Genomic DNA, 25801 nt, shown 5'->3' with positions numbered 1-25801 from the left:
ATTCAATCGGGCTCGCAAATTGTTATTTATTTGATTGCAGATTGAATTTATATATAGAGATATAACTCTTGGATATACTTTTCTTAAGATTGAGTCTGATTGTCTAGTTGATTCTATTGAAAGTATATTAGAGTTAGTCCGTACAGATTGCTAAGAGAAATATTGGGTGTGGTTGTTAGACCCCCGCTTTTTCAATTGGTATCAGAGAAGGAAAACACATTTAAGACCTCATAAATCTGTGTTTGTAGCGATCCGTCTCTATGGACAATAGTGTTATCTCTAACAACGCAACACCAGTTCAGAAACAATCTGATTTGGTTTAAAGCCTTGAATCTCCTAAGAAATCTCTCACATCTTCTCCATGGACTGAAACTGTGTTCAACTGGGAAAAACGCCTAAATGAACAGTTGGATGATCTTTCAGATGAAAGTGATTCAGAAGAGGGACAAGATGTTGATGAGGAAGTCTCACAATATATCAAGCTTTTCGACCATCTCATAAAGAAAAAAAAGTCAACAGCTTGCTTGGATGAGCATCTGAAACCTCTCTGTCTAGAAAACAGGAAATTGAGAAAACTCTTTAATGGATATGATTGTGGTTACAAACTCTTACAATCTATTCTTAAATGTCGTGAAGAAGATGTGCGTTCAAAAAAGTCTGAATGTGATAATGTTCGTCGAAATCTCTTTGTATTGAAAGAAAGACTTGCAGAAACTGAAGCAAGATATGATTCTCAACAAAAACATTTTAACGACGGAGAAATCATCTTTCTCACCAGAGAAGAACAATTGGAGGCTGATCTAGTTGCTGCTCTTGATAAGGTCAAATCACTGGAAGAGAATCTGAAAAGATTAAATAATGCTAGTTCTACAAAATTATCCACTATGCTGGGAGCATGTAAAGAACATCGCGATACACGTGGTATGGGCTATAAAGGAATAAACGCTCCAAGTACTGGTAAGATCAATTTTGTCTTTGCTAATGGAAAAATCCCATGTGAAAATTTCACTGATATCAAAAGTGAAAGACTACCTTCAGCATCTGATGTTCCTAAGGACAAAGATTGTCAACCTTCAAAAAAAGCTCATACGAGAACAGTCAAAAACATTCCCTTTAACTGTTATTATTGTGGCCAAACGGATCATCTTGAAAGGAGATGTCATTTTTGACTGCGGAATGAAAAACTTCATAACATTCTTGTATGGATGTCTAACGAAGTAATCAAACCTGCTTCTCATTATGCTGGTGTTAAAGGTCTAGTCTGCGATCAAGAAAAGTGTTGTTATGGGACAATTCTTGGTTGTAAATATGACACAAAATACGTTTACAATTGTAAAAGGAAGAATGTTATATAGACGACTGACTCTTTAAATTGCTCTGTGAAGAGAAAAAGTCATCGAAGGAAGAAGAAAAGTTCAAGCTCCTAGCATGTCACTGAAGAAATTATTGATACTAAAGTGTCTGTTTCCGAATATATTCACATCAATAATCGTGTCTCGGAGCTCAAGAAGGAGAAGAAAGCTGTTGCATCAGTTAATACTTGTTCTTCTCCTATTAATTCTCTTGAAAAGTCTGATGAGGTTTCTGATGATAGTGAAGAAAAAAAAAAGGCAAATGTCAATGCCCTTGACGAGCTATTTGCTTGTAAAACTACAACTTGACTGCTAATTGTAAACTAGAAATCAAGACATAGTTTTGATCAACTAAATTTGACAACAAGCTTGATATAACAACACTTGTGAGTTCGATCGAGAAATTCTTTAACAGTATAAATAGGCAAATGACATTGAAAATCTTGATTCAACAAGTACATCAAGTTATAAATAGAAGAAAAAAAATGAATGATAAATATCCCCAAAAATCTAGTATTACAAACAACTTTTAGGGTTAACATCAAATTAAGAAGAAAAAAAACTTGTAAAGAATCGCCTTGTGAACATTCAATATAAACTAAAAAATTCTTTAAAAACAACTTTTTCTTCCAAAAACTTATCTGCATAACAATTTTTTCTCCTCGAAAAACTCTTCTTCAAACCAAATCTTCAACCTCTAATTTTCTTATTATCGTTATCTAAATTTAAAAATTATCTGAATTATTGAGATTTGTAGGTAGAGTTGGATACAATAAGTAAATATTTATAAAGTATACATTTAAATAAAATAATCACAATTATAAGCGATTTGCAAGTTTCTATAGGATTTTCTTTATCAATTTTACTTAATTCTTTAATGGCTTTTTTACGCCCATCAAAATTTTATTAAATGTTAACTAATGATCCAATGATTTATAGATTGTTTTACTATTTTTTATGAAATTTTTTTCGTGCAGTCAGTGGTAACCTAAAAACAACCGAGTGCGAAAAACATTATTATTGGCTCCGTAGGTAATGGTGAATTGTGTGACAGCATGAGCAGGTGTTTTAAGAGTCCATCCTTAGAGAAGTATAAATCAGCCTTATATGTTTGGGAGTGTGCATAATGTGCACATCGAGTTATTCAAGTAGTGAATAACAAGTATGGTTATAGGCAATTAGAATTTTCATCCTTAGTTGTAAGCAAACAAGCACAAATTATTCGTTCTTAAAATATTAAGAAATTGGGAAGATGAATGATGATATTATATTGGATCTGACGTCATTTTGCTGTAGTTGAAGCTAGCAAAATGATGTCTTCTATGTCATAGAATGTTGTTGTTAAACTCGCATTTAAATAGACTTTTGCAAGTGTTGCCAGTAGTTATTATTCTTGTGGTATTTGAGAGATAATTGTTAGACCAGTAGGCAATCTATCAACATCCAGAATCCAACATTAGTTGTTGCAAGGATGTCTTCTCAGTTCTCAACAACCTACCGTGTTCTCCTCGTGTTGGTTAAGTTAGAGATTTCATTTTCTTTTTTTTTTCGGATATTAACATGTGTTTTTAGGTTATTAGAAATACTTTTAAAAAGAAAATAATAAACAATTCACCTCGTGGTCATTCTTAAAACTTTGTTTTACCCTTAAATTTAATTTATAATTTTTAAAACGTGAGCTAATCCCATTCAAGGTGTTATATTATTGGATACAAGATGCAGTCAGAAAACTCATAATTACTTGAGTTCTGATTGGCTCGTCCGGACGTTATGACATCTGATTCAGTAATTATTGAATAAAATTACAAACTTTGATTTAATTTATAATTTTAAAATATGAGTTAATTCCACTCAAGATGTTACGTTGGATACTCACAAGATGCAGTCCAGAAGAGCTCATAACTACTCAAGTTTTGACTGGCTTGTCCAAACGCTACGACGTCTGATTCAATAATAATTCAATGAAGTTAAAAATTTTAATCTAATTTTATACTATGAATTAATCCCACTCAAGGTGTTACACTGGAAGACGCAATTCTAAAAGGCTCGTAATTACTCGAGTCCCGACTAGCTCGTCCAAACGATATGTCGTCTGATTCAAAAATTATTGAATAAAGTTATAAAAACTTCCTAAATCCCATCAGATATATCCCCAACAACCTGACTCAAACAAATAATTCTAAGTTAGATATATGAGCCCAGTTATAACTCGAATCAGAAATCGGAAAAAATAAAAAGAAAAAAATAACGAATACATCTGAATTTAATGCATGTCGAGTCAGACACTGGGTCTCACTCTAAATATGATCCGAGTAAGATCCAACCAAACAAGGTGTACTATCTGTCTGATTTCCCTGAACCAGTGTGTCTCAACAAACTTTGCTGGTCCATATACTCCAGGACTACCCTTTATAAGTGTGACTTCACTAAACAAATTTAGCATAATGAATCTCACTCAAGTTGTAATTAAGATGGTAAACAATGCCATAATAATAAATAAAGAAGAAATTATAAAAAGAAAACCCTCTTGAATGAAACTTGTGATTCCTTACCCCATACTATTCAACCCCACAATACAAAAAGTAACTCAAAACCAGCACACACCAAAACCCCTTTTCTCCTCTTCTTCATCTTCTTCAATGGTGCTTGAAATGGATTCTTCAACAAAACCAGCACCACAACCACAAATCTCAGAAATGTTCAGTAAATTCGCTCTTGCTCTCAAAACAAGAACAGTTGAATTCTTCGCAGAAGACGAAGAATACGAAGAAGAATCAGATTATGAAGGAGTTATTCCATTATTAGACTCACCAGAAGAAGTAATAACTGGTCAAAGAGTTGTGGTAATCAAACCAGACGTTATTCCGATTCCAAAACATATTCAACAGAATTGTTTATCATCATTGTTTGCTACAATCTCATCATTTGAAGCATCTTATCTTCAATTACAAACAGCTCATTCACCATTTGATTCAGGTAATATCAAGACTGCTGATAAATCTTTAGTTTCTCATTTACAGAAATGTTCTGAAATTAAACATAATTATAGAGATTATGTTAAGAGTTCTAGGTTAACTCCTCCTAAGCTTCCTTTTGGATCTCAATATGAAGCTCAAGTTAATGAGAATCAAAGTATTTTGAGGACTTTAGGTTTGCTTGTTGATAGATTACAATGTGAAATAGATCTTAAGGATGGTCAAGTTAGCAATATGAAACAAAAGTTGGATCAGATTGAGAAAGAAAATTCATTAATGAAAGTGAAATCCTTGTCTGGTGGTGGTGGTGATGAGGTTTCGTTATCGATTAGTCTGTTTGATTCGGTTTTACGTGATGCTTGTAAATCAACTCATAGGTTTTGTAAACATTTGATTGATTTGATGGAGAAAGTAGGATGGGATTTGAAATTGGCTGCCAATTCTGTTTATCCTAATGTTGAGTATGTCAAAAATGGTCATACTCGATATGCATTTCTTTCGTATGTTTTCTTAGAGATGTTTAGAGGTTTTGATTCGGAAGGGTTTGGTATTCAAGGAGGGAGTCATGATTCCAATGGTGGTGGTGGAGGTAACAAATTCTACTTGAGGCAATATGTCGAGCATGGAAAGGTTGATGCAATGGAGATGTTAAGGAAGAATCCGAATTGTAGTTTTGCAAAATTTTGTGAAAACAAGTATCAACAGCTTATACATCCTACTATGGAATCATCTCTTTTTAAAAATATGGATCAGAATGAATTCATATTGAATTCGTGGAAATCGTCTGCTTCTTTTTATGAGTCATTCGTTGATATGGCTAACTTGATATGGATGCTTCATAAATTGGCATTTTCATTCGATCCAGTTGTTGAGATTTTTCAGGTGGAGCAAGGGGTTGATTTCTCCATGGTTTACATGGAAAATATTGTGAAGAAAAGCGTCTCGACTAGTAAAACAAGAGGGAAGGTTGGGTTCACTGTAATTCCTGGATTTAAGATTGGGTGTACGGTGATTCAATGTCAGGTGTATCTAACCTGAAATGATAATTGAAAATAGAATTTCATTTAATTGTGTAAAGCAGTAATAATTTAAAAGAGATAATTATTGATTCTGCATCAACTGGTTGGTTCCTGGTGTTTGCTCATGGGTTTTGTGGGTTCATGCGCAGAATGTATTTTTGTGTTCTGTAATGCGTTATAATCAGAATCTGATGGAGCTCAGAGCAGGTTTTCATGTTCCAAGGATGGCAACATTGTTTTGATGCTAATATATAAACAACATCTGTAAGATATACACACCTTTAATTTCTCAAGCTCTTCCGTCAGACTGTATCACAAAACTGGTGCTCTTTACAGGTGACACTATTCATTTCCACATTGTCATCTTTTTTGTGGTTTGTGTTTCTGCATGCATCCCATACAGAAACAATGTGAATAAAATGGTGTTTCTATTGTTTTTTCCTAATGCAATATACTAGTGCACTTAATCTTTATCTATTACTTCTGTAGTTACTAATCTAATTGTGAATTTAACTGCTAACTTCTGTTCTGGTTCCATCAGTTCTTTATATTGACGCAGATGTTACTATTTTCAGTATGTTTCCCTAGATGACATATTTGCGTGCTATTATAGTTTAAGTACCATGTGCACTTTAAAAGGATGGTAGTCAACTTGTTCGTTTGCCTACTTTATACCAATGTAAAACTAGTTTGTCTGACCCTCAATACAATTGCAAGTTCATATACTGTTACCAAAATACATAAAAGAAAGCAACTCAATTGGAGCTTCTACTTACTCTTTTCATCGTTGAGCTGGTTTTCGCATGTGATGGACCAAATTTTGCTAGTTTTAGTCTGTTACGCACTAGACCAGCATGAACAATATTGAATATCCTGATAAAGTTTTACTTAGGCACCTATTGGTATCCGGACTGGCATGATGCAGATGAGAATGAATTCCATAATATGCTACAGCAATAGGTGCTTTGGCTCGGCTCTGAGTAGACAAGAATCAGAAATTAAAGTTTGATTGCATTTACCTCAGTGTACTTGTAGCTTTCCTCTTTCTTTCCCTCCTTTGTCCTTTTTAGGAAATTTTGACCAGGTCAAATACCTTGCCAATCTTCCACTGAGTTTTGGCTTGCAAAACATTGTTCAGAGGTATTTCTATCATTGAACTTGCTCTTCTTGTGCTACTTAACTGACATATGATTGCTTGTTTGGTAGTTTGTTTTCCATCCTTGGTTATTTGTTCTCGTGGGAATTAGTTAAATCACCTTAGCTTTAGTAGTATTTATAATGGTGAATGTTGGCCTGCCACCTAAATATGCTTCCCTTGATATCTGACGTCGACTATGTGTGGAGATTGTCGTCTCCTTTCCACTAAACTCAATATGAGTTTCTAATCAAAATATATGTCATTCTTTGAAACCTTTACAAAAAAAGCAACTGGGGAACTTTAGCTTTTGACTCGTGCTTCAGGCTCTTCCCTGGGTGTCATCTTCATTCTCTGCTTTCATTTTCTTTTTTGAAACAAGTTTTCCATGATTGCAGCCTGCAATATATTCAGGGGGTTTTGAGTTAGTATTTAACTTAACATTCAAAAGCATTCGTTTATATTATCTGCTTCTTAACTAAGTCCTGCTTCCTTGAGGAAGTTCTCCGTTTTTCTCTGTCCTTGAACGTGCCTGTTCCTTCATGAGACTTCTTAAAAAATTGCATAAGCAAATCATAACTCATCAGATGTTCGGTTTGTCTATTTCAAATGCTAGCCAGTGCTTCCTTCTTTTAATCTTCCTCGTAGTTTGACAACATTCAGCTTTTATACCTGAAACTCTAACCTACAGGCCGCATCAACACATTGTGCCATTGTTTTTTTCAAAAACAATGTTATGCTTTTATGGACCTTTAGAAATTTATCGAAAATATAGTCTCTCGGTTCTATTTTGCTCTAAACAACAAAATTTACCAGCCATTGAGAAGTTAGAGCCATCAAAATATAAACTGATGATGAGAATAGCTTATGTGTGTTCCCATTCCTGTCATATTCATTTCTGATTAAAGCATTTTCTCAAGTTTGTTGCTTTGATATTTATGGAAGGACTAGTCCGGCATTCAAGTTTTTGTATCCATAGTCTGAAACTCTGTGTGAGCCCTGTAGTGTTTTACATATGCATGACTCCTGGTCTGACTGATTCTAAAATCTGGCAAGACTTCACTTGCACCAGCTTTGTAACCTTTGTCTGAAACTCTGTGTGATGCCTGCAAAGCTTTACATAGATATGATCCTGGTCTGCCTGACTCTAAAATCTGGTGAATTTTCACTTGCACCAATTTTGCGTCCATTGTCTGAAACTGTGTGATGCCTGTAGAGTTTTGCATAGACAAAATCTCTCTGCCTGAAATCTTGTGAACCTTCACTTGCACCCAACTTTCTGAACTCTTCAGGATGCCTATAGAGCCGTACATAGACACTATCCCTGGCAGAAAAGATAAACAAATAAACAGAACCATTGCGATTGACATTTTTAGTTGGTTGCTCATGGAAGTTGCTTTAGATTTTTCAATTGTGTTGAGAATCTAGATGGATGAATTTTATTGTTGTCTGTAAAGTTCGTGTTCTTCAACAAAATTTGGTGGACTTTTTTGCAAGTCCCTAATGTGCTGGAGAAACAATATTCCAGAGTTCTGTACAGACTGTACTGCTAATGAAGAGCTAAAAGTATCAAAAGTGCTAAGTGAACATTTTGGCAGAAAAGTTATGCTATTGAAGGTTGGAGTAATCGGCTTCAATACTTTTATCAGCGGAACCTTGACATTTCATCACTCTATGAAAAGTCTGAAAATCCCGTTGTGGAAGGGGTCCAGTTTTGATATACTGCATCATTGAGCATGTATATTGCAGAAAAGCTGTCGAAATAAAGTGCCAGCAATGTCTTGGATGTACAATGATGCTGAATGCTTTTGGTATTTGGAAAAATAGTGAAGGCTTTCTGATGACTAGTTGTTAGTTTTTAGTATATATCACAACTTATGCAATATGTACTAGGAAATTCACTGCATTTCTCCGGTGGGAACTTTAAGTTGCTGCCTGTCTAGATTGCGAGTGTTATTGACCTCAACCTCAAGCATTCAAATCAACTGTCGCATTATTACAGGATTTTTCCCTGTTTAATAGACTTATTATGTAATTGCATCGTGCAACAGCCCCTGGGTCTCACACAAACCTGGTCAAAAGGTTTCAGTTGATTTTCATAACAAAGCTCAAGTTGAGAATGGCTTTATCATCCCTACATCTTGATTAGACATAAAGAACGAATAATAATAATACAATTAAAGCCAAAAACAAACTATTTAAAACTACCTAATCCAATTTACTCTTTAACTTTTAGTGTCAAAACAGATACTTGAGACCAAAAAACCAACTTGCAACTAAGAAGAGACTGGATTCACTCGGTGTAACTGCTTTTTTCCATTGAGGAGACAGGGACAGTAAACTCTACTTGGTCTACACTCCAAGACAAACTTGCCGGTAAAAAAATAAGAAAAAGCTGTTGAAAAAAGACAGACCACGCTTCTCATGCTATATGATGAATATCTATGTAGGTATGGATGGACCTGAATGAATGAAAACAGCTCATAAACATCACATGGAAAGCAACCCTAGCCAGCAAGCAAAATATTATACAACATTACAACCTGTTCATCTCATGGGAAATCATGGGTTTACAGATAAGACAATTCAAAAGCAACAATCATAGCAGAGAATCCGAGATATGTTATAAGGCTCTTCTTAAAAGAAGATATGGCATTCAAAAACACAAAATATCGACTTTAACATGCAGTTCCTGCATTGTCATTGTTGAATAGACATTATCTTGCAATTTACACAGGGTAACTTTTTTATAAAAATGAAAAGAAAATTAATCAAAATTACAGAAAAAAGTGGAAGAGCAAAGATAATGTTGAGTATGAATAGTCAAATGTATTGAAAAATCCTGATTCCCACAATTACATCAAATTATAAGTAGAAAAAATGAATGATAGATATTCCCAAAAATTTAGAATTACAGGCAACTTTTTGGGGTTTAGATAAAAAAAAAAGAACTTATAACGAATTAACCTGGAACACTCTGATATAAACAAAACTACATTTCAACAAACTAAACAATAATAGCAAAGATGAGCGTCAGGAAAGACAATAATAACTTTGATCGGTATGATGTTGCAGCTGACTTCGGTCCTACGTGATAAGGCCTGCAAATTCAAAAACAGTACAAGTTCAGTTTAGCAAGTCATTAGGTTATCTGACTCATAATCCAGTGAACAAGAAAACTGGAAAACCCAGGACAATTACTTATCCCACATTTCCCATTGTCAGGTAATTGCAAGTTAATTTTCTGAAGACTCAACAAGATGAGAAAACAATTAACTGGGAACTAAAGCTTGTGTACTTACTGCTGCTTATGTTTCAGGGCACCACAGAAAATGGAATTTTCTGGACGGGCTAATTCGGTTTCATTGGTAGCCTCTGGATTGACGATCCTTATATAAGTTTCCTGACCAAGATACCAGCTATCAAGGTTTGCTGTTCTCAAGTTCCAAAATCCAACATTGTCTAGAGAAATCAAGATCGACGTCCATGCCCCTGGGAACACCTAGACAGAGCAAAAGGATGAGTTGATTAACCCCTTGAGCTAAAAGATACAAAAAGTATCTACCAAGATAACCAGGAATATGCATATGGGTGATAGCAACAAAATCATATCTGATTTTAAGACAAAAATCATAAGAAGACGATCAGAGTTGGACAAAAATCATAAAAAGGATCATCGAGAGTAATCAAAAAACAGGTACCTGTATTGTACTTCGAGCAACCCCATCCCACTTATTGTAAGTGCCCCTGCTGTTCTCAGTCCAATCTCCATAATCCATGCTGCAAAGAATTAACATGACGAATATGTTACAGCAAACTTATATCTCAGCAATGTTTACAATGAGCATAATTAGAAATGTGAGAAGTATGAGGTAACGCATTCAATTGTTAGCGTACTTAAAGTGAAAGAAATACATACCCTACAACAAAGAATGCATATCCATCCAAGTGATAGCTCTGAACTTTGGTATCATTGTTCTGTAGTACAACTTCCATGAATCCTCTGTATGTGCCATTGATTACAGAGGATGCCATCCTGGATGCACCGGTTAGTGGCTTGTCCGGGAAATCAAGTGTATACACTCCCTTAACTTTGTACTCATCAGCAAGCCTTAATGGGGTATCAGGATTAACGTAGGAGATTCCGTTAAGTGTAGTTCTTTGTTTGCCCTTAATTGTGACTGGTGGTTTATTTTTCAACACATAGACCTGGGTCACATTAATTCCTCCATACTTAAAAGATCCTTGTGGGTTAGGTCGAGCACCACTGGCAGAGACATTCCACCTAATCAAACCATAATACAGGATTTTCAAAAGGTCAAACAAGCACAGATAAATAAAAAACAGCAGTAATAGAAAACAGATGGATCAATTACAAACCTAATAGATCTCGCTTGGTTCATCGAATAAGTCTTGTCATTTTCATCTTGGGGTCCTAGGGGGAGAGGACCAGATGCTTTGCCCTTGGAATTGGAATAGTGCAAGATACCAACTCCAGTGACTCTCTGCCAAACTGTTTCATTTACAAACCTCGGACTTGCTACAATATAGTAATCTGAACTTGCATTCTGATCCATGGTCACCAAGAATGAATAAGATTGACCGACATGAATATCTAGGTTAGTATAATTCTGTTGTACTGTGTATCCTCCCTCTGTTTCAGACAAAAGCAGGTTGTGGTTCTGTATGCGGAAGTTCAAACTAGTAGAGATTCCGACATTGTGCACACGTAACCGATAAGTTTTGCCTGCACCACCATGATGCTATGTTAATTAATTAACAAATAATAGATAAAATTATACAAATATCAATCAAAGATATAAACATTTCCAGACTTGGTATTTAGTTCATAAGTAAACGTATAATCCAATGTTTAAAGGTGGAGAAGACTCAAAGCTGCAGCACACTTGTGAGTAGAGCTTCTCTCAAAACGTATTTTCCCATCGAATGAAACACTCCAAAAGCCAGAAAGGCCAGCTTTTCTAGTGGACGTTATAGCTATAGTACTCAGAGTAATTGACTGTGTTACTTGTGCAAAAAATATACTGAAAGTGCAACCAGCTATTTTAGATTGATTCCATCACATGAACCATCCCTGACTAATGTTATTCAGTTAAGAGTATGTGTCGATGCCCCAGGAGCCTAAGAGAATTACCTGGTTCGACTTTGAAACTAGCATGATCAATGCCATCAGGAACAAACGTGCTGTTATACTGGTATGGTCCCTTTCCATTAATCAGAACACCATCGGGCATCCCAAGGTGTTTTCCATCATTAAGGCTCCTCCTTAGAGACTGCAATCCAAAGAAAACACAAACATTAGGCTCTACATGTTAAACAACAGGTAATACACCAATGGTTCATTACCTTATATAGAGAAAAATGTGAACACATAGTTCAAATACGCATACCGTATGGTTCCTGATATACCAATCACCAATAAGCATAGTGATATCACCATAAGGCTCATCAAAGGGAAGACTGATAACAGCTCTATTATTTACAATAATTCCTCCATAACCACCGGAGGCACTCTGGAAATTAGTAGATGGGAAGTAATAAAAGCTTCCAATCTGATCTTTCACTTGAAAATTATAAGTATAGTTCCAATTCGGAGGAATTGGACAATTAGTACCAAGAACACCATCTTGCCATGAATTACGCCTCATTTGGATTCCATTCCTGTGGTCAATAAAACCCCAAATAACATCAATAATCTGACTTACCAACTATTAAAAAATAAAAATAAAAACACAGACGAAAATGAAGGAATCATTACCAAGTGATGAGAAGAGGCTCATCCAAGCCGTTAACAATGTTGGCTACGACATTGTTGTTTGTGGTGACATTAACAATAGGACCTGGAAATTCTTTGTTTATAGCAATAACCTGCAGTATAACAAATCCTCCTCATCAATTTACACTCAAACATCAAACAGTGAAGCAAAAATTCAGTGAAAGAGTCAATATCAGTGTGAACCAAAAATTACAAAAAAAAAAAATGGTCAACTACTACAGTCAATACACACAAAACAATGACTAAAACCAAGAGAAAAACCATCAAAATCTCCAAATCTCAGTTCTGACAGTAGTACATTTCAAATTTTCAATCTAAGTAACAGACTGATATTTACATCCCAAAATATTCAGTAAAAATTATCCAAGAAATTCAAAGAATGAGTACATTATCAGATCAAGAACCAAGCAATCAAGCTTCGGAAATTAGAGTAACGAAGAAGAAAATGGGAGAGATCTGAGTACCTGTTGTTTAACACCTAACGGAGCAACGGTAATGTACTTGACTTCCCAGTTCAAGTAAACAGTCGGATCTCCGGCATAACACAGAGTCGTCAAGAATAATGAAATGGTAATGCTGAACAGAAAATCTCTAAAAAACGCCATGAAATCGTAACTGAAAACTAAGAGTACGCCGATTTTAATGGAGGGAGAATATATAGCCGGTATTTAATGGGAAAAATATTACATTATCAGTCTGAAAAAACCAAAGAATTTCAAAGTAGAGAAATGGAGGACTGGAGGAGACAGACAATGGCTCAGAGATTCAAGGATGAAGAAGATGAAGAAATATGAAGAAAGGGGTAACGAAAGTTTTTGAGTCCAATACACGCACAAAAACTAGGGTTGATGTTGTTGTATTAAAAGTCTTACTGTCCTCCTCAAGACTGATATCCTCCTTTCATCAAATTCCAAAATTCTATGTAGATCTGACGGTGCGGAAGCATTTAATATTCTACTCTTTAAGGTGGATGTTAAAATGGTATGAACTCCATTAGTCGCGTAATTATCTCAATTAGGACTGCTAATTATTTCTTTGTTAATTAATGTGTGTATTTTCGAAATTTGACCTGTCTTTTTCATTTAATAATCATAAGTTTGTCGGTTCATTGGAAAACGAACAAAAATTCGCCAGCGAAAAAATCCAGATTTTTTCTCCAACGTTATAATTTTCCTTCCTTTTTTTCTCATTTTTCTTCAACTCTACGGCATATATATTTTCTTTCATATGTTACCCGATTTTCACAAAACCGCGTGAGACGATTCACAATGATTCATCACTGTCATCCGACTCATCCATTTGCGGTAATTCTGACCGTCCGGTGGTTTTTATTTTTACTAAAATGAAGCCGTTGGATGATGCGCTGATAAGAATAGTGATCCTGTCATTCTGATTGGATGACAGAGTTTTAACAATATTATTATTACTATTATTAATTAAACTACCAAAAGTGGCTCACAGCGAGGAAGGTGGGGTGCAGTGGGTCCCACAATTCTACAACTTATCCGTTGGGCTGCTTTATGTGATGGTCTACTGTGCGGAGCTGTAAAGTGGTCACTCTTCTGTCATCAAATTTTTATTACTATAATATTGGGTCGTAGACACGCCATGCTGAAATAGAGGCCGATTATGGCATTCAATCACGCTCACAAGTCGCAAGTAGTAGTTGCATAATTCAACATTATGGACAAACGACTTTGAAATTTATTACTTAAAAAATGTGTATATTCAATCAAATTGAATTGTAGCATCCAAAGCCAAAGGATGTCTGTGACTGTGTCACTTGTTATTCTTCGTGTCTCACAAAACATATCGAGAAACAGTGAGGTACGAATGAGACAACCTTAATGGAAATGGAAGGGGGTAGAAGAAGCTTTTATTGGAAGGATGGAAGATCATCTTTCACTTTCAACCATGCAGAGAATTCATCCCTTTTAAGGGCAAAGTTATTTCTACCAAGTAAGCTAAGGTTGTTACATACAAGCCAATAATAGGAGGTTACTATTTATATTAAGGATTACTATTTATATTTGGAGAATAGTAAGGGTTACTATTCGAGGATTGGTTTGTTATACCTGGATTTAGAAATAGGTAGAATTCTGTAACCCTGCGAATTTATGACACCTCAGTATTTAGAATAGATTATGGAATTTACGTCTAATGGTGTACTGAGTACTAGGAATAAATCATGGAAGTTACATTTTAATAGTGTGCTGAGCACTTGAATAAATCATGAAAGGTAAAATGGATTCCAAAAATGCCAATTCAAATTGTATTGAACCCTATCCCTATCCCAAATAGCATTCGATCTTGGCTCACAAAATCAACTGTCAAAAACACAAAATTGCATCTTAAAAAAAACACTAACCACAAGATCGAGTCCAATTCGGAATTGTGCTCAACGTAATTCCCATTGATGTTTTAGTTTGGATTCCAAGCTATCTTCAACGAAACATTGGAACATATCTTAGGAAAGGTGTGGCTGGCCCCAACCTGGAAGCCATTAGATTAACATCCACACTTTTTCCAAGCTTGGAATATATTGGGTATAGTATTAGACTAATGTGCTTTAGGGTCAGTTTGTCAGCTTAAACCGGAGGCAATTTGAGGGTTAGTGCGGTGAAAGAAAGTAGTTAAGTGCTGCATTCAAACGTTGGGTGTTTGGGACGAACCCAATTACTCGACATAGCAATCACATGTGAGGTTGCATAGGAACCGACCTGTACCAAAGAATCGGCTTGGAGCCAGGATCTCGGACCGGAACCGTTTAAGTGAGAACCGGTAGAGGAGTGGCTACAGGGAACGGTTCTAAACAAAGTTCTCTGACTGGTAAACAAAGTAACAAACTACATCCTATTCCAAACATTTATTTCTCAAGGAAGAAGAGTAACTCTGCTTCTAAAACAAGTTATTCACTTTATTAGACATTTGGAGGAGGCCAGATTTTACCAAACAACTCCTCAACACGTTTGGTTTGATTAACGTATCCGTCCAGGCCTGATGCAAGCAGCTCCTCAGCAGCAGGTCCCATCGCTGAAGCGAACTTCAATTGGTCCGACTTCACAAGCTATAAACAAAAAATAGGAAGAAAAAAAATCACATACTAGGTTGGGAAGGAACTATTCCAACAATTCGAAAGCAGTGATCCGATATGCATAAGAATCTATAACTCACAAAAATGAAGAATCTTGAATAAGAGGAATATAATATAAGCTGAGTATTTTTGTAGTTGTGAAACCCTCAATATGGCTGACAGTTCATGCAATACAGTACTTGATCCAACTATGCAAAAAAGGTAGACTTTATTCCTAGGGAACTTCCGCATATCAACATCAGTGTCAGCAGTCCAACCACTTGAAAGGAGGTGGCAACAGAATGCATCCCAAGCTGAATTTCACATCTGTGCAAGTGACTAAAGAAAACCTTATACATTTTCCAGTCAATCTAGTGAGTTTGGTGATTCCTCTCAGTCGTGCTTTCACAAGGACCACTGAAACGTAACCAACATTACTAGCCTAAATTACTAGTTCTGTTAAACTAAATTAGGTGTCGGTGATCTAATAGCAAGCGAGAAATAAATCTGTTCACTACTTAACATTAAACACCTTAAACAAGATTATTCTAGTATACTATCTTCCAAACAAGAGAGTCAAGGACTTAGATGTTCCATGTAGTTTATTTAAGCAAGTACATTCCTTCTGCAAAAGTACAAAGATCAAGTACATAACTATACCTCTTCTTCTTCGAAATTGTATTCCCTGGCCAAATCTGGGGATAGCCTCCTCACGAATCCATATTTTTCATCAGGATAAGCAGAGGATTCTTTGAGTGAACGCAATATCTTCAGTGGGGCAATAATGTAATCAACCCTGTCATTGACACATAGCCAGACATGTGAAAACTATTATCATATCAAAGTTATACTGCATAAAGGAAGTGTTTTTCTCTTTTAAAGATAAGATTTACCCCAGAAGGCTGAACAAATCCTGTTTGTTTCTAACAGCTGCTGCCATCAACTTTGACTTATGTCCATATTTGTGGATATAATTGTATGCTTTGGTTACCTGCAATCACAGAGGATTAATGATGTTTACCATCTTGTCCTAGTTTATTTTGACAAAAATAAAAATGGCCCTTAGACATAATAAAATGACAAGGCAGAAATACGCTAAAGGATGAACGAATAAGACAGGAGCTAACCAAAGCCAACCCAGGATCTTCTCCTCTTTTGATAGCAGCTTCAATCTCAGGGTCGCCAGAATTATTACGAGCCCAATCCTGAAAAGCATTGTTATAAGATGATAATAGTCAACATTATTTGATAAAGTTTGTGCATATGATGTGCATGTATAATCAACAAAACATACCCGAAGCCGACCAACAAAAATCTGGATAACAGATGCACCAGCTTGAGCTGCAGCTGCTGCTTGAGAAAAGCTGAGGACATACAATCAGCTGGTTAATAAATCACAAATGTGTTAAAAGTAATCCCATTTTAGAATCGCTTGACATCAGGTAAAAGAGAAGATACAAGAAAAGCTACCTATAAAACACAACAAATGTTGATAAACGCAAGTATCTCATGATGCATGATTTCTTTATCAGTGAAATAGGCCCAAGTTTAACTGTCAGAAAGTTAAGGTCTTCCAGGGTTCTAAAGCCAAGTTGCTCACTCCCCAAGAGTTTTACTATGTCAACTGATTAACCTACGTATCATGAGATATATTAAACTAACATTAACTGAAATGTCTGGAGTGACCGAGTCACAGTAATCTTAGTAACTTCTCAACTGAATTTCAGTACCGACGCAAGATGTTATCTAAATTTCAACCATTCAGCTTACCTTATGTCTACTAACATAAATTTTAACCATTCAGCTCACCTTATGTCGACTAACTTTTAAACCCTTCAACATACAGCAAAGATTTGTTTTACTAGTCCTGCAGTCAATTCAACGCCATATGCACAAGATGTTTCAAATTTTAATCAACTCTTTTCAAGTCCGGCATTGTTCCATCTACAGGTAAAAATCTAGGTACCCTGTTCTATGAATACTTATACCCAAGACTGCCCGAAAAATTTCACTTATTTGGCCAGTATAAGTTTCCTTAAAAAGTTTCCTCTTTTTTTTTAGCATTACTTGGTGGTCACATAATTTTCCTGATGTCATCCTCCAGGCATGTGACTAGCACCAACTCTAAGAGCCATGCGCATCTTAACATATTTTTCCATACAACTCAACACAAAGAGCAGAATTGATCATTTGGGGATACTTTTTCTCCATTACTCAGCATCCACTACCTGGAGTCTCTGAAGTCTTAAGTTAAGTAACAGCAAAGGTGACTCTAAGTCTCTAACTCATTTTAACAATATCAGACCTAGAGAACTGTATCTTGTACACGGTTAATACTAGCAAAACTGGTGTAGAAACCTTGTTGTCAATTCTCATCATACTCACATATCCCCTGCCAGCATGCATTATCTTAATAACTACAGATCCCTTGTTAGTCCATAATTAGAATTTGGTCTCAGTACATTCTGTCAATTATATGAGAATATAATGCGCATCACACAGGCAAGTGTTTAAGTATGCTAATTTCGGTTTGAGCATGTAAGATGTCACAAAAAGGAGAAAGAGCAAGGTTCACAAAATAATTGCCACTATTAAATACCTGTAAATGAAAGTCAAATGTGTCTGTATGCCTTCAGATTCAAGCAATCTAGAGGCCTCAATTCCCTGAAATCACCACCAAAATTTCAGAGACTAAACACACCAGCCTTCAATAAGCAAGCATAAATACTTTTGCGGCTTGGATTCTTACTTGCCAAGTTGCAGGAATTTTGAAGAGAAGACGCTCAACTGGGATCTCCACTTCATTGTACAACTTCAGCAGTTCATGCACCTACAAGTTAATTGGTAGATGTATATATAGCGCGTGAAATCAGAAAGCTTTTTAAATTGTAAAATCCTATTTCACACACATTGGACTAACTAATATAGTAAACTCCCATGCTCACTGGATTTAAGCAGAAAGTAAAATGACTCAGAATGCCATTAGGAAAGCTTTGATCAATTCAATAGAAAAATTTGCACACGCTAAGTCAAATGAAGAGCCAAACTGCATGATCATTAAAACGAATGGTGTTTGAGAAATGGTAACACAAACATATTCAATACCTTCCTGACAATGCCATGGGTGTCATAAGCCAAACGAGCATCAACTTCAGTCGAAACTTTACCAGGGACTAACTTAGCCAAATCAGACCCAACATTCACTAAAGCCTTGACATACAAATCAATAACAATCCTCAATTTCCATTTAAAGGTGAATTTAGCTCAATCAACAACAATTTAATAATTCAAATATTAAAAACCTTGTTAAGGAAACAAGCAGGGCGAGTTTCCGAATTTTCTACAGCATAACACTCTGAATCTGCAAGAGCAGCCTCAATAGCATTCTACACCAAAAAAAAAAAAATGCCAGCATACCATAAATATTAAGTAATGTCTGAAATCAATTTGTTTTAACCAAAATTAATTAAGCAGATGCTTACCCTGAAAATGGTATCTGGGAGACTAGAAATACCTAGTAGCAATGAAGAACTAACAGTGGCAGCAGTTGGTGGAAACCTATAAACAAACTCAGATCATTGATTACAACTAATTAGATCATTAACTACAAGTAATTTGATTAATTCAATCATTAATTATGAGTAATTGGATTATTAATTAGAGAAATGACATGAATATACCTTTGGAAATCATCAAAAATGACAGTATCTGGAACGATCTCACTGAAGCTCGATACTGCATCCAGTTCAGTACTGTTTGAACCTGCAATTATACGCATCATCCAGAATTTCACCATTAGATCATCGATCTCTATGTATAAAGACAGAAAGAACAAGAGACAGATGGAGATAAACCTGTTTGAATAGAGGATGAGGAATTCCCAGTGGAAGCAGCAGCACAGATTTGAGGGAATGATGTTCTTCTCTTATTCTGAAATTTGATGTGATTTGGTTGGATTGAAACGAGTCTGCTACATTCTCTTGATTTGAGAAGAGATAGTGATGGAGAAGATGATGATCGTAGATTTACAGACATTTTTGATTCAGAGAAAATGTGGAGGTGGAAACGGGATGAAGACTGACTGGGGGGATTAGTTATTTTTATTATTGTTTGTATCGAATGGCTATGGGATGGGAATCTAAATCGAAGTTATTCCACGTGATGCTTCATCAAATATTTCAAATGTACTCCACCTGGTTTTGGATAGACTTAACCTTTTTTTAATGTCAGCAAACCCAGTTTTCGATGCTTTCGAGGTGTAGTAAATGAGTGACAAGGGAGGTTAACATTTGGGTTGTAATACTGCTCGGTGACCGAACTCTGGTATGTGATGCAGTAAGTAGAGACCAGGAGCGTCTCGTGGCCTGTGGTGGGGATGTCCGGCTTCACCTTTTGACGTGGATTTTCAATATTTTTTTTTTTGTGTTTATGGCCTTCGAATAGGTTTTTGGAACAGGGTTGAATTGGAGGCCATGGAAACTAATCCGGGGCCATGACACATTTTATACCAACACCCAAAAGTATATGGGGTTTCCAAAAATGAGGGTGGAATACCTATTTTATCCTTCTCTAATAACTAAACCTAAAATCCTAATACTAATCGAGTGAGGTCTCCATTCACAACTCAAGACAAAACTCTTCTTCTTTTCCTCTGTTTCCCTCTCTCTGCACCTCCATCTTCTCCATTAACAACTCGGAGGAGATTTTTTTTTCTCAACCGATTCTTCGTGTAATCGTCGATTAATTTTAATCGACGATTAACGATTAACTTCTTCTACAAACATGGCTCGTACAAAGCAGACAGTTAGAAAGACAAATCAAATACCTAATCTGGTAGATGCAGTTAATGCAGCGAAGGAGCATCAGAGACTGAGCAAAAAATCAAATCAGCCGGTGAAGGAAATGGCTCCGATCAGAAGGTATGTTCAGTAAAACCCCCAACTGTAACTTGGGTTTGTGTTTAATTTGATGTTCTACTGAAAAATTAGGGTTTGAATCGGGAAAATAGGATTCTCAGAAATTGAGTCGTTAATCACTAGGTTTTATTTCTTAACGATTTTGCGGATGCATGTAAATTTCATCAAAAATCGTTAACCATTAGGGTGGCGGAGAAAACGATCCTTGCTGTAAATTTTTTTAGAGGTTAGAATCGTTAACAAATATTTTTTTTGTGAACAATTTTTGATCTGCATGTTAAGTTAATAAAAAATCGTTAACCATTAATAATATGTGAAAACGACTCTAGTTAGGTTGTGTGCTAGTTTCTATAGACGACCCTTTTTATTCATCAACGACTTTATGATATGCCTAAACACATCTCTGTCCCAAAAAATGAAAGGGTCGTTTATTTTTTAAAAAAAATCTGACGACCCTATGATATGCCTAAACACATCTCTGTCCCAAATAATGAAAGGGTCGTTTATTTTTAAAAAAAATTCTGACGACCCTTTGGTATGACTAAACAGATCTCTGTCCCAAATAATGAAAGGGTCGTTTATTTTAAAAAAAAAATCTGACGACCCTTTGATATTTCTTGTTTTGTTGTCTTTGACCTATAGCAAGAAAAAAAAAGATAAGCTTGCACTGGTAACTCCTCCATCCAGACCTCCCTGCAACACAAAGTACCTAAATGTCGGTCTATTACGAGGAAAAACACCGAGTGGAGTAGCCTTACTTATCCGCGAACCCAGAGACCCATGTGATGATTCGTCTGAATTGTCCTCTTCATCCTCTCTTGTTATATCTGCAACTGGAAGCATAGAAGAAGAAGTCGCAGAACATGACGAAATTGCTTTAGGAGGTGAATATGTTGCTTATGATGATGATGATGGTAATGATGGTAATGGTGGGGATGGTGGTAATCATGGAAATGAGGAGGAGGAGATTCAGGAGGAGGAGGATGAAGGTAATGATGATGATGAGGATGGAAATTATGATGCTAGCGATGATGAAGAGGGGATGAGGATGATGGTAATGATGAAAATGGTAAGGAAAGAGGGGGATGCTTTAGGAGGTGAACCCTGTTTGACACCTTCAGATACTAGAAACAGAAGCATTTTACTTCTTCAAAATTAGAAGTCAGAGAAAATAAAATGTTTCACAAAAGGTTAATTATTCTGCTTCTAGAAATCGTCCCGGATTAGTGTGTCTAAATTAATCTTTGACTTTTTTATTTCCAAAAATAAAAATGTAATTTCCTCCGTGGTAATTCTGTTTTCAGGAACATCATTTTCGTAAATCAGAAGCAAACTATTTTTGCTTTACAAATTTATTTATTTATTTTGCTTTTTATAATTAAGTGTAAAATTTGACTGTTGACTTTTCGGGTGAAGACATTTGCCGGTTGAGAAATAAAAATGTTTGTGCTTTTCACAAAAAAACAGAAAGGCAGGAAGGAACATTATATCTCAGATGTCGGAAACAAAAAAAAAAAAAAAAAAATATTTTTTGGAAAAAAAATTAACATTTTTATTTTTAGAATCATTCTAAAATTATGTTGTCACACTAACTTTTACTCCCTTTGTTCTTGGAAAAGAGATACTTTTACTTTTTCAATTTAGCCTATTATTTTTAGGTTAAAATAAAAAAGTGAAAATATCTCTTTCCCAGAAACGCAGGTAGTAATTTTTAGTCCAAAAGTAAAATCTCACGAGCAAGCAAAAACTCCGGTATTACTTTTGACTTTTGACATTTTTCTTTTTGGAATGATGATGACCTATGACAGTTACTGGCCAATTCCAAACCAAGGGCACGAGCATTTCCATGTGTCCATTTATTTCCAATGCATATGAGACTTAACATTAGAAAATCGTTAAAAATAAAGATTTGATTAAAAAGCTCTAAGAATACACTCTGGTACAAAGGAGTGCGATTGTGCCGTTCTCGCCATCCTAATAAGTAAAACCATGAAAAATTACTAAAGCCGTTGCCAACTTGCCAACAAGCATGGCCATGAAAGAAACGGTACAAACTCTGTTGCTATTAGATGGAGCTGGTGCAGAAGGTGCTGCTTTGCTAGGTTGCCTTGAAGAATCCGGATATACCCGGATGTCAACCTTCTGCCCTTCTCCACAATGCCCTGGAATGCCACAGATAAAATAGTAATGACCTCTTTGCTTGATGGTGATGGGATCATTTCCACTACTATAAGTTACCACCGGGCGAGATTGATTACACGTCCGATAGTCCGTGTGGTTAACTTCGATCACGTTGTGGTCTCCCGCAGTGTACTCAAAGTCTTGGAGCATCAACAAAAACAAACGTATATAAAATGAGGCGACGACGATTGAATCAAAAAAAAAAAGTAAGCAATTAGCAGGGATTTAGAAAATTTTACTCACGGATGATATATCTCCAACATATGAAGATTATTACAAGACCTTTCTCGATAAACCCCATGGCGAATCAGTCTATAGAGAAATGGACTCGTAGATTGTTACAAATAATCGTAGAATTTGGCGAATTCACGCATACATCGCGTCGTCATTCTACTTCTTTATTAGCTTTTGCCAGCTCGATTAATCACAAGTTCGGATTTTTCTAAGTTTTTTTTTTTTATTTGTACGAAACGACAATGATTTTTTATTTATTAAAATCTTCCTTTTTAATAGGCTGGTTTTGTTTTTAGAGAAATTTAAGGAAATTAAGAGAACTAATCACTGAAAGTGGTCCTCATGACACTTGTCAGTAAAAGAAGTGAAGTGAAATGGTCCCCATGACACTTGTCAGCAAAAGAAGTAAAGTGAAATGGTCCACATGACACTTGTCATTAAAAAAAATTAAGAGAAAAGTTGTCCCAGAAAATTAAAGTAACATTTGAAATTCCATGAAATTGAGTTTAAAACATACTTCAGACCACGCTTTTTTTACAATTCTATGGAAACATATTTTTGACCAAACAACGAAAAACACGTTATTTCCATTGAATTAATTCCTTCAAACACATCCTAAAATAATGACAAGTACAAGATATCTGCACCAACGGTAAAAAATTACAAGATTTTGTAAAAAGTAAAGAACAAGTACAAGATGAATCACAGAACAAGCGCAACAGGAAAAAACAAAGGCCTCCGGAAGAAAGAAAAACCAAGGGAAAACCAAGCATGACTGAATAGGGCAAGCAAAGCGCAGGAATGACAAAATAGGGCAAGCAAAGAGCAAGAACATGCTAAAAGTCATATTTCTTCTTTGAGGAATGCCATATTGGTTTTTTTACTATTTGTATTCCAGAAGATTCCGAAGATTCAGCTTTGAAGATATTGCTTTTTTACTGATTTTCTCCTTGGCGAATCAAGGAATAAATCTTAGTAGGTCATGGAAAAAGATCTACACAAAGATCTGACTATATATTACAGAAAAACGTTCGTGAAAACCTTGCAGCAATTCTACTACATGATTTTGATATAGCTAATTCACCACAGTTCCAGTTACCGGAAATATATAGTTCAATAGATTACATCAAGATCATGTAATGGAATTTCTGCAAGGCCTCCATGACCGTTTTTCTACAACCGCCTGTCAAATCCTTTTGAGTGACCTTTCAAACCCGATAGCAAGATTATTTCCTTGTTCGCCAAGAAAAAATTCAGCAAGAAAAGTCAATATTTTACCTATAAAAAATATGTATTTTTAGGTTACTGCCATCACATGAGTATATATAGTTGAATGAAAGTAACCCTAAAAGTATATACACATTCCAAATAAGAAAAATATTTCTCACGTATCGAATATTCTCAAAAAAAATTTATTTTTTGTAAGTTAAGTGCATCCAAAGAACTAACTTGGGAAGTTAGTAACCCTTACATCACAGTAAATAGAGCCATCCAGTGTAGGATTGGAAGAGCCCATCCTAACATTAGATTTATCTATTTCAAGAGCATTTGTAATACAAGAAGGAGAAGTTCTACTCCAATTCAAATTTAGCCTAAAGTTTTTTGCATCTTTGGCCAAGATATCTGCTCCACTATTTGCAGCTCTAGGACTAGGAACATAAGGAAAACCCAAAAGCTGGACCTGGCCCCACCTGAACCCAGTCAGAGTCGTCATTTGTTTAGACGGTCTGCCAAGAAGAATTAATGTAGCTGCTGCAGTGGATGTGCCGCTGTGCCACTTGACCAGGAGCTAACTCGCTGCAACCGCACTTGCAGACGTTACGATATATACTCCGTTCCAAAGAAGAAAAAATCTGATTATTATTATATCCTCTGTTTCTCTTCTTTCTCTGTAGCAACAGAGCAAAACAAAAACCAAACCAAGAAAAAAGAAAATCATCCATCTCCTCCTTTCAAGAAGATCAATATGAGTAAGTTATCATGGATTGGTGTCAAGAAAAGCTCTCGACTTTTCAAAGATTTCCATGAAGAATGGATTCCAACCTTAAAGAATACTCTTCTCCCATTACTCTCCCGTTCAATAATGGTTTCTCCACCAGAATTACTCTCAACTCATGTCCAGATGTTCCACCACCATTTCCAAACCTATTACCAAACCCTAGATCTTGCTGCTTCCGAAGATGTTTCTCAACTTCTTTTCCCAACTTGGCATAACTCAATACAAAAACCCTTTCTCTGGTTTGGTGATTTTCATCCTAGTATCTTCACAAATCTCTTGAGATCATTACTCAACAACGACGATGATGATGAAGATGAAGATGGGGGTACAGAAAAATCTGCAGATTACCCACTTGTTTGGAAATACCCATCAAAGAATTTGATAAGTAAAGTTGAAGAAATGGAATGTGGGTTAAGATTGATTCTTCCTGGGATTATGAATCGGTATAGGGTATTACAATCTGGGTTTATTGATAAAGTTGGGTATGATTGGATTCATTCTACAGGGAAGAATGAAATCTTGAAAGCAATTAGTGGTGATGTATGTGTTCAGATGGATGAATTAATAACTGTGTTTTTAGATGCTAATAGATTAAGAAGAAGTATTTTAATGGAGATTATTAGCGCTACAGATGTTTATCAATCTGCTCTTTATCTTCAAGGACTTGCTCAGTTCTTTTTAGGGTTCAGTGATGTTGAATTGGTTAAGGAATTTGAACAATGCAAGATCCCATTAACACTAATTATTCATTGATCTATCACATCAGTTCTGCATAGGGTTGTTGATGTTCTTGCAGCAGCAGTAAGGAGGAATGTTATGCAACTCAGATTTTGCTGAAGTCTTTTATGATCTTGTAAATTTCAGTTTGTGTCTTAAGCTATTAGTTTTTTTGGTTCTTGTTTGAATCTCATTTGCTGCTACTGTTGTCATAGTTGTTGAATTAAAAAAATTTGTTGTCAGTACATTATTTTCTTGATGTTTGAATGAAAATTGATAATGGCTCAATTTTGTAACAAGTTTGCACCACCGGCTGATCGGTACCGGAAGAATCTAACGTCAGGTACCAGAAGATCATTTTGTAGCTACATTGTATTTTATTGAACAACAGGGTTTTAACTAG

The 25801-nt window shown here is 35.7% G+C and overlaps 4 protein-coding genes across 4 annotated transcripts; 2 read left to right on the top strand and 2 right to left on the bottom strand.

Annotated features, from left to right (window-relative positions):
- Nucleotides 1–3913: 3913 nt before the first annotated feature.
- On the top strand, nucleotides 3914–5819 carry LOC113355494 (protein GRAVITROPIC IN THE LIGHT 1-like). Its single transcript, XM_026598363.1, has one exon. The coding sequence runs from the start codon at nucleotides 3992–3994 to the stop codon at nucleotides 5363–5365; it is 1374 nt and encodes a 457-aa protein (XP_026454148.1). The 5' UTR covers nucleotides 3914–3991; the 3' UTR covers nucleotides 5366–5819.
- Nucleotides 5820–9271: 3452 nt separating this feature from the next.
- Nucleotides 9272–13112, bottom strand: LOC113355493 (monocopper oxidase-like protein SKU5). Its single transcript, XM_026598362.1, has 9 exons — nucleotides 12743–13112; nucleotides 12261–12370; nucleotides 11893–12163; nucleotides 11637–11775; nucleotides 10862–11228; nucleotides 10401–10766; nucleotides 10183–10261; nucleotides 9784–9983; nucleotides 9272–9582 (listed from the first exon to the last, which is right to left on the bottom strand). The coding sequence occupies exons 1-9, from the start codon at nucleotides 12881–12883 to the stop codon at nucleotides 9489–9491; spliced, it is 1767 nt and encodes a 588-aa protein (XP_026454147.1). The 5' UTR covers nucleotides 12884–13112; the 3' UTR covers nucleotides 9272–9488.
- Nucleotides 13113–14893: 1781 nt separating this feature from the next.
- Nucleotides 14894–19614, bottom strand: LOC113355491 (transaldolase-like). The gene is made up of 12 exons (XM_026598361.1): nucleotides 19206–19614; nucleotides 19032–19113; nucleotides 18834–18909; nucleotides 18654–18737; nucleotides 18457–18561; nucleotides 18101–18181; nucleotides 17951–18015; nucleotides 16646–16715; nucleotides 16479–16556; nucleotides 16245–16342; nucleotides 16012–16147; nucleotides 14894–15345 (listed from the first exon to the last, which is right to left on the bottom strand). Exons 1-12 carry the CDS (start codon nucleotides 19384–19386, stop codon nucleotides 15199–15201), a joined length of 1203 nt encoding a protein of 400 aa, XP_026454146.1. The 5' UTR covers nucleotides 19387–19614; the 3' UTR covers nucleotides 14894–15198.
- A 5034-nt stretch (nucleotides 19615–24648) lies between these two features.
- On the top strand, nucleotides 24649–25434 carry LOC113359130 (protein INAPERTURATE POLLEN1-like). The gene has a single exon (XM_026602809.1). The coding sequence runs from the start codon at nucleotides 24649–24651 to the stop codon at nucleotides 25432–25434; it is 786 nt and encodes a 261-aa protein (XP_026458594.1).
- The last annotated feature ends 367 nt before the right edge of the window (nucleotides 25435–25801 follow it).

This window comes from Papaver somniferum, chromosome 3, assembly GCF_003573695.1.
Source record: "Papaver somniferum cultivar HN1 chromosome 3, ASM357369v1, whole genome shotgun sequence".
Classification (NCBI taxonomy): Eukaryota; Viridiplantae; Streptophyta; class Magnoliopsida; order Ranunculales; family Papaveraceae; genus Papaver; species Papaver somniferum.
The sequence above is the reverse complement of the archived record's forward strand: the minus strand, read 5'-3'. Positions and strand labels throughout refer to the sequence as shown.